This window comes from Anomaloglossus baeobatrachus, chromosome 3 (assembly GCF_048569485.1).
Source record: "Anomaloglossus baeobatrachus isolate aAnoBae1 chromosome 3, aAnoBae1.hap1, whole genome shotgun sequence".
NCBI lineage: Eukaryota > Metazoa > Chordata > Amphibia > Anura > Aromobatidae > Anomaloglossus > Anomaloglossus baeobatrachus.
Genome location: NC_134355.1, coordinates 569,856,850 through 569,866,487, shown reverse-complemented (window position 1 = coordinate 569,866,487; position 9,638 = coordinate 569,856,850). Strand labels below are relative to the sequence as shown.

Below are 9,638 nucleotides of genomic sequence, written 5' to 3'. Positions count from 1 at the left end.
ATTCGATGCACTCGCATTGGATGCCATACGCTCGTGTGGCCCCAGCCTTAAATTCATTGAAAACCTCCCATGCAGCTTTTTAAAGATGTATTTTCTGCACCAAATCTGAAAGGAAAAAAAAATCTCAACAGGAGCACTACATTTTAGGACTCTCATTGATTTTGCTGATATAAGGATTTGCTCGCAATTTCATGACAAAACTGCAATAAAAATCGCAGTAAATAACGTGATAAAACCGCTGTGTGCATGCAACTTAAGGCTCTGTGCGCACAGTGCATTTTCTGATGCAGATTTAGTACAGATTTTGACACAAATCAGCATGACTATCCTTATGCCAGCAAAGTCAATGAGAATTCTGAAGTATTGTGATCACGTCGCTTATTTTTTCCTTGCAGATTTGATGCAGAAAATAATCTGCAGCATGTAAATTCTTTGTGTTTTTTTTCCCTGCGTTTTTATAGCCCTTCCACGCATTGACTTTATTAAGAAAAACACACGGCATAAAAACACACCAAAATTGCATGCTTTTTTTGGTTCGTCTTTCTACCAGAAGGTGTAGATTTGATGCAGAAAATTTCTGCAACAAATCTACAACGTGCGCACATAGCCCTAACACAGACCATGTTGAGCGTACAACTTAATACCTAGGAATTCGCCTGCACCCCGCTGATGAAGCTTTTGCGACACGTGCGTCCGGGTTGAAGGACATTCTCTCACCCACCTCTGAGCCACCATTGGTAGTCCCTCTGCTTATGCACTATGGGTAAGCTTTGAACGTTTTTCCTTACATTTGTGACTCTCTGACCCTATGTTGCATTTCAACTATACAATTTTTGATAGCATTTGCACTTTGTTACTTAGCCCTGTGGGGTAATGTTGGGACAAATCATGGTTGTTTCTTGATTGGTGGGTGTATGGGAATCCACCTTACCTCATGTATGTAATTTATGGTATATTAATTTTAATGTTCTATGATTGTACACAATAAAATTCAAATATTTTATAATTGAATGAGTCTCCTACACGAGTTTTTTACACGAAATATATATATTAATACCTAGGAATGACTGATTAAGCACGTACAATAAATGTTAGACTTTCTTACAAATGTCTTTATTAATAAAATGTACATAACATGTATCACAGATGTATCTACACTACAAAGATGACAGCGGGCGGTGTGCAGATAATCCGGAGAGCTGCTTAGTTCTTCTTTTTGAAAACTTGATGGCAAACCTGATCCTCACAATGTAGGTCCTAAAATATAAAGATACAGTACAATGAGTAACCTTGTGGTCCACACAGATCTTCAGCACACGCTGGTGGTGACCTCGTTGATTTTGCAGTATTATTCACGCCCTCGCCCTATCCTCAGACTGTATGTGGCCACCATAATAACTTTAATAACTTCTCATCTATCCACAGGATAAATAATACAATTTTGATTGCTTCTCACTGTATTTTATAGACTGTGGCGTTCTCAGTCTCAGTGGAGCGATGGTCACTCACTATCTATGGGACTGAGGTAGTTTGGAAAGCACTGTCCGCTGTCTCCATCTGTCCCATAGATATGAATGGAAAAGCATTGTTCATGCTCCTTTCCGCACCATTCTACAATGGCACTCCAAAGCCCCATCTTAAAATCACTGGGGGTGCCAAGTCTCCAGACACTAGCAATCAGACACCGCCTATTCTGTGGCCAGACAAGTTTTTGCACTGGGCCAACCCCTTTAATATGTCCAGCTCTTTATGCAGCATTGATATCATGTATTTTTCCTGCATCAAATCAGTATTTTCCACTCTCAGTACCATCTGTGTATTAGAATAGAACGTGTCTCTATTCGCTTTATTTGGGCTGTAAGCAAAAAACTGGAAATCTGTATAACCCCATAGAATGAAATGTGTCATGGAAAAACCTGCACACAACCAATACTGAAATCTGAATAAGTCCCAATATGAGGACTATGGGTACTGGGGATGATTTCAAAGGGTTTTTCTTGTTTTCTGAAGATAACCCGTCGGGTCCTTGCACTGCAATACAAACAGGCCAGCAGCTGATGTCGGCATGTACCAGTGAGACATGTGTCACTACAACAGGCACGCTGATGTCAGCTGTCGACCACTGTGCCGGCTACAGAGGAGGACACTGCGTGACATGGGAGCCAGGAAGGTGAGTAGAATGTTGTTGTTTTTTTTTATATATCTATTATTGTGTTAAAGGCTGAAAGGGGAACATATATAACAGGAAAGGGCCCAGAATGGGAGACATATACCAGGATGGGAGACATATAAGCCAGGATGGAGGACATCAAAACCAGGAAGGAGCCCAAATTATGGGACATACTGTATTTACCAGGATGGTGGACATATTTATATATACCAGGATAGGGGACATATACAGTATACCAGGATAGGGGACATATAAACCAGGATGGGGGACATATTTAGCAGGAAGATCAGAGCGGGTCTTCAGAATCCCTCTGAGCAGCAGAAATATTGATCTCCTTTGAGTGCTAACGCTCTGCCGGAATTCAGAGGAAGTTCATCATGACAGCGACAGAGGTCATCAGCTGAACCCTTGCTGTCATGACGATCCGTCATGTCACGGGGCTGCCGATGGTGGCCTGTAACAGCATTATGCCCGCCAGAGCGCGTTAGATCGCGCTGTCAGAGTCTGACAGCTTGATCTAACTAATAACACCAACCAGACCACAATATATATATGTATATGGAGGCTCAATTGCACCAACCATGAATATAACACCAAAAAAGATATGTGCAAGCCAAGTAGTAAAAGCATATAATTTTTATTACATTAAATAACCAGAATATAAACAAACAATGGATCAGCCCAGAAGGACGGATGATATAATGGGAGGCATAGGGCACTTGTTATTGAATACCGGATTATCAAAGAGTAGGTAATGCATATTAAAGTAAGAGCAGTCTAACTGGCTTCAGCCCCTTTGAGTAGTTACAGTAGTTATAAATATATATGTATATATACTCTACGGGACTGCAACCAGAAACAGCATAAACATCAAACCGTATGAAAGGCAATTACCAACAAATCCGGAGGAGTAATAGTGCCGCAGCCACCCACCAACACACTGACGCGCGTTTCGCACCCCCAAGGTGCTTCGTCCAGGAGTGATCAGCAGTAGACATGTTGCCCTCTTTATAGGTATGGGGATCCTCGTAAACATGAGTCCGGTGTGCAGGAAGGACCTTGGACGGTCTGAGTGTTGAAATTGATGAGATTCATAAAAAACTGCAGCATGAATGCTCTACAGAGGAATTAGAATCCTTCAATAAAGAAATGGAAAACTGCTCAAATGAATGGGAGAAACAAATCTCTACAACAAAGACCAAAAAGTTCCAACGGGACACACAGGACAGAGAACAAGGCAAGACGTTTAGATGGAACCATAAGAATCGGATGGAAACAACTAATACTGCTATGAGCGACACTTCGAGTGTCGCTTCGAGCACTACTTCACTACATACGGAACGTTTCCATTCAGGACCTGCAGACAATACCCGGTTCCAATATGGTCAGAAACGTAAACATTCTATCCATGGAGAATCCACATCAAATAATAATTCCCTGAAGGTAATTAATTTATCTGACATCTCACTTACATCTCATCAGATTGCAGTGTTACAGAAAGGGCTGTCTTTTTCTCCTTCTTCTGAGTTTAATCATTTTCTGGCTTACAAAGATATTCTACTGTTTGCAAGAAAGCTGACCTTTAAAAAGTTTTTTTCTGTTAAGGATAGAAATGATACATTCTCCTCTACCACAGAAAGGGAAGCTTTACAAGTCTTAGAAGAACTGGCAGAGGAATCAGAGACAGGGAGTAAAGGTAATTTTCCTCAACATTTACTTCCCAAATCTAAAAAATTTCCCCCAGTCTCTTTGTTTCCCGAAATTGAACTTTTCGTTAAGCTAGTATCCAGAGACTTAGAGAGGATTCCGAGATCTATCAAGAATGACAACTTGAAGCAAGAGGAACGGCAGGCCTTGAAAGAACTTTCACAACTCAAAGGAGTGGTTATTAAACCCTCAGACAAAGGGGGAAATGTTGTTATCTGGCCTACAAGCCAGTATGAGAAAGAGATGTTTAAACAACTCAAAGATGATGTATGTTATAAAAAATTAACTTTCAACCCTCTATCCAAATATCAACAGGAGCTGGATTCCCTTCTTTTTGAGGCAATTGAGGATGGTGTCCTATCAAACAAACAAAAGGATGGTTTATGGATCAAGGAACCAACTGTGGCAAGTATATACCTATTACCGAAAATTCATAAAGACCCAACTACACCACCAGGGAGGCCCATCGTTGCAGGCATTAATAGCCTTTGCGAACCTTTATGTGGTTTTGTGGACTACCATCTCAAACCCCTGGTGGAAAATCTTCCCTCCTATATTAGAGATACCACCGATGCCCTCCGTAAGTTAGATGGGGTACAAATAGAGGATGATATGTGGCTCGTCACATGTGATGTCGAGTCACTCTACACGTCTATTAGACATAGGGATGGGATTACGGCCACGGAATTTTTTCTTAAGTCAAGTGGACTAGACACCCACCTCTGCAATTTTCTCATAAAAGCATTGGGTTTCATATTAAGTCACAATTTTTTTCTCTTCAAGGGCATGTTTTTCCTACAGCTCCAGGGCACAGCAATGGGGGCGTCTTGTGCGCCCTCATATGCTAATTTGTTCCTGGGGCTGTGGGAACGACGGATTTTTCAAACAGAGGCCACCATACTGAGCGAAAAAGTGATTTTTTGGTGTAGATACATCGATGATGTACTGATGATATGGCAGGGGTCAATTGAGGAATTAGAAGCCTTTATACAAGAACTCAATAATAACAACATCAATATTCGGCTTACATACAATTATAGCCAAAAAAAGATCGAATTTTTGGATATTCTAATTCAGACTGATGAATTTGGTTATATCCAAACTGACCTTTATAGGAAAAGTACATCAGCTAACGCAGTCCTACACGCCACCTCTCAGCATCCAAAACATCTGATTAGAAATATCCCAAAGGGGCAGTTTTTACGAGCAAAAAGAATTTGTTCCAGTAATTCTCTTTTTGAAAAACAGGCTGAAGACTTATGTTCTCGTTTTAGAGACCGGGGCTATAACAAGAAAACTATTTGCAAAGCATATGAAGGTGCAAGTGTAAAGAAAAGGATGGATCTACTTCAATATAGGAAAAAGATAGAATATCAGCATGATTCATCAAAGGTACGATGTATAATGGATTTCAGTTCTCGGAGTGATGATTTTAAAAAAATCTTGGATAAACACTGGTCCATTTTACTGTTGGATAAAACCCTTGCAGGCTATATACATCAGTACCCAGCAATTACGTACAGAAAATCAAAAAATCTCCGTGATACACTTGTGCGAAGCCATTATGAAAATAAATCACCAAGCACCATTTTTGGGGTTAAAGGCCCGAAATGGGGCTGCACATCATGTGGCAAATGTGTAGCATGTAGTAAAAATAGCAATCCAATTAAGGTTAGGTTATAGAATCAGCATAAAAATTACCTTTATTCCTAAACTTGTAGGAGCAAATATCTCACTCCAAAGGCACAAGTTAGGTACTGAAAGCCATCACTGTAAGTGGTGATAAACACCCTAGTCATGTGGGCTAGCCCAAATAGGCAAGCGCATACAGTGAGGCCACTAGAATAACAAACACATGAAAAAAACTAAACATACATAAAGGAAAGAGGTATTGCTTATAAGCAAAGGACAATGGTCCAATTGGCAAAAAAACGCAATATACAAAATAATACCTAAAAAAACAATAGCATTACAATGCACTCCATACGCTGACAATGGTCAGTCATATACATAGACGAAATGCAAACAATATTTAGGTATTAAAAAAGGAATGGTCTCACCCAATCCCTTTTGATGGAGGGACACGCAGTCTCTAGATCCTGAGTAGTGGATATGTCCGCCATACACTGGCCCTACTACCTCCTGGATAAAAAATAACAAAAGACTGCTGCCCCAGACTTCCGTCCTAACAAGGACGGACCACAACTAGGTCTCAAGCTGGACCCCTATGCTGACCCTGATGACATCCCGGCGTCCCGACGCGTTTCGTCACTAAGACTCCTCAGGGGACATGATCGTCTTCAGTCAGGTCCTTACTGCCAGCCCTCACCAAACCATAGTGTCAAAGGTTCTGGCATGGTCGAAAATGGGGTCATTTAAACCTGTGAGTGATGTCATTGCTCCAATCAGAAGCCACATTCCACCTGATGTTTAATTAATCACAATCAAGTGGATATCCTCATCTGGGTTTGGATTAATCAGTGTAAAGCACACCCCTACCTGGGTGTATAGCTGCAACAGGTGTAGACTCAGGGGTCCTCCCCACATCTCCTCCAATCATACGTATATTTACATACTGCCATGAGGCACACCACATGTACGCCGGCATCATGGGGGAGGGGGGGGCCCCTTCACAGGGCAGGTGTTACCTCACATCCGGCCAGGGACGCCTATCTAGTATGCATCAGCACCAGAGGGGAGGAACTTCCTCTCTGTTCGAATGAGAGTCCACTTCCGGCCGGGGAGGCACATGTCGTGTGCACCAGCATCAGAGAGGAACTACCTCTCTCCTCGAATGAAGATACATATTCGACCGGGGATGCACATCTCGTGTGCACCCTTCTCAGGAGGGAGGGACTTCCTATGGGCCGTAGTCACATGATCGGGAGATTCCCGCATCACTTCCGGTCCCCGATGTCAAACATTACAGTCCACTTCCGGCCGGGGATGCACATGTCGTGTGCACCAGCATCAGGGCGGAACTACCTCTCTCCTCGGATAAAAATACATATCCGACCGGGGAAGCACATCTCGTGTGCGCCCTTCTCAGGAGGGAGGGACTTCCTGTGAGCAGTAGTCACATGATCGGGAGATTCCCGCATCACTTCCGGTCCCCGATGCCAATCATGACACCACACGGGGCAGCTCCCGTATGCAAAGATAATAGGGGAGGTGCTTCATTATGCGTGAACACGTCATCAGTGAGGAGCGTAGGACTATGTCACATATTCACACCCACTCTAAGGTCCGATATGGAGGTGAGAGGACCGCCCCCTCTCCATGGGGATACAGTCCAGTCGGCGTGTATGTGCCAAAACATGCAATACCTCCCACCCCCATACGGAACAACAACAGGGGGCAGGAAATTGCACAGAGACATACAGCCAATAGGCCTCATCAGACAAATCACCACACTTCATATAGGTATGTTTAGGGAGTTTCTCCGAAACCTGAAGCTCTTCACCATAACATTACACTAATAAAATCCATTCCATTAGGAAATACGAATCCACAAGGTGTTGTTACATTATCACAAATGCATGCAGCTGGTTTAACAGATACATATACAATACTTGTGATAATTTAAGATGAAAATTAAGGAAGGCAAGAATGGATTTCCTGCCCTAATTCCAATGTGAAGGTAAGAAAGAAATAGGTGGCAGCGAAAAACTCTCCATATGAAACTAAATAAAGCTGTTGAAAAGTAGCTGCTCATTTAGGCCTTTGGGGGAGAGGGTTTCTAGTTGGAAGATCCATTTTGTCTCCCTTTGCAGGATGAATCTATCCCAGTCCCCCCCTCTCTTAGGTCTCAGGATTTTGTCAATTCCAGTGAATCTCAGGACACTGGCATCTCCGCCGTGTTTTTCGATGACGTGTCTAGCCACCGCCGTGTCCCTACGATGTTCAACATCACCAAGGTGCTCGCCAATCCTACGTCTGAATTCACGGATGGTTTTTCCGATATATTCAAGACCACAGGTGCAATCAATCTTATAGACAACCCCCTGTGTACGGCAGTTGATAAAGTACCGAATAACAAACTCTCTCTGGTTTACATTACTTCTGAATGTTTTGGTGGTCTGTATCACCGGGCATGCAATACAGCCCGAGCACTTAAAACATCCCTTAACTCCTCTTGTCAACCAATTCTCCTCGACTGATCGTGAAAAATGACTATGGACCAGCCGGTCCGAGAGGGATTTACCCCTCTTGTATGTAATTTGTGGTCTAGTCGGGAGAATCGGACACAGATCCTTGTCCATTTGTAAGATGGCCCAGTGTTTACCCAATATTCGGCGTACATTATCCGCCCCGTTGTTAAAGGTAGTTATAAATCTGGTGATGCCAAACTGAGACTCCTCCCTTTTTTTAGGGACCAGAAGTTCAGTTCTAGGCCTTTCCCTAGCAACATTATAGGCTCTTTTAATGATGGTATTAGGGTATCCCCTCTCCTGGAATTTAACTCCCAGGTCATTCGCCTGTGTGTGGAAATCACCGTCTCTGGAACAGTTTCTTCTAACACGAAGAAACTGTCCCTTCGGTATACCCCTTTTTAAATGTTGTGGGTGGCTACTGTCCCATCGAAGAAGGGAGTTAGAGGCTGTTGGTTTGTAATAAGTGCATGTCTGCAGATTCCCCATTAGATCTTTCTGAATGAGAACATCCAAAAAGGGGAGGGAACCTCCCTCCTCAAAAGCTGATGTAAACCTTAGACCAATAGTGTTCCTATCCAGACCCGCCACATAGTCAGACAATTCATCCCTGGCGCCATTCCAGACCACCAGGATGTCGTCTATGTAGCGGGCCCAGATCTCAAAACATGATGTTACCTCCTCCGTTTCAGATGTAAAAATCATAGTCTCCTCCCACCAGCCCAGGAGCAAGTTGGCATAGGATGGGGCACAGGGGCTCCCCATCGCGGTGCCCCTGAGCTGGTGGTAGAAACGGCCATCAAAAAGGAAAACATTCTTGGTCAAGCAAAAGTCAAGGAGTCTCAACACAAAGTCATTATGTTGCTGATACTGAGTCCCCCTAGTCGAGAGAAAGTATCTCACTGCCTCCATCCCTTTATCATGTGGGATGGAGGAGTAGAGAGCCTCGACATCAATGCTGGCAAGAGTAGCACAAGGTCGAACACTGATACCCTCCAGTTTACGTAGAAGGTCAGGTGTATCCTGGACATGAGATTGCAGGGCCAGGACAAAAGGTCTCAGGATTTTGTCAAGATATATTCCACAGTTCTGTGTGAGACTGTTAATCCCCGAGACAATTGGTCTCCCTTTCAGGGGATTCAATCCCTTGTGGATTTTGGGGAGACAGTAGAAGGTAGCCACCACAGGATTTTTTTGGAGCAAGAATTCGTATTCCGTTCTGTCAATAACTCCTACCGACAGACCCTCATCCATTTAGTTTTTTTCATGTGTTTGTTATTCTAGTGGCCTCACTGTATGCGCTTGCCTATTTGGGCTAGCCCACATGACTAGGGTGTTTATCACCACTTACAGTGATGGCTTTCAGTACCTAACTTGTGCCTTTGGAGTGAGATATTTGCTCCTACAAGTTTAGGAATAAAGGTAATTTTTATGCTGATTCTATAACCTAACCTTAATTGGATTGCTATTTTTACTACATGGTGATGGCAGGATTTCTCTCCACTGGTCTAAATACTGAGGAATGGTTGGCTGAGGCCAGAAACGTCTTTTCTGATAAAGAGTTCACACAGAAAAAATATGTACCATCTTATGGGGCGGCCTTTAATGAA

At 43.0% G+C, this 9,638-nt stretch overlaps 1 protein-coding gene across 1 annotated transcript in view; it reads right to left on the bottom strand.

The window, feature by feature from the left end:
• Positions 1–1,091: 1,091 nt before the first annotated feature.
• Positions 1,092–9,638, bottom strand: part of LOC142295571 (retinol-binding protein 2-like) — a 53,965-nt gene continuing 45,418 nt past the window's right edge. Inside the window, exon 4 of the mRNA XM_075338680.1 lies at positions 1,092–1,257. Coding sequence (XP_075194795.1) covers positions 1,204–1,257 — 54 coding nt within the window. The 3' untranslated portion in view covers positions 1,092–1,203. The remainder of the gene's footprint in view (positions 1,258–9,638) is intronic.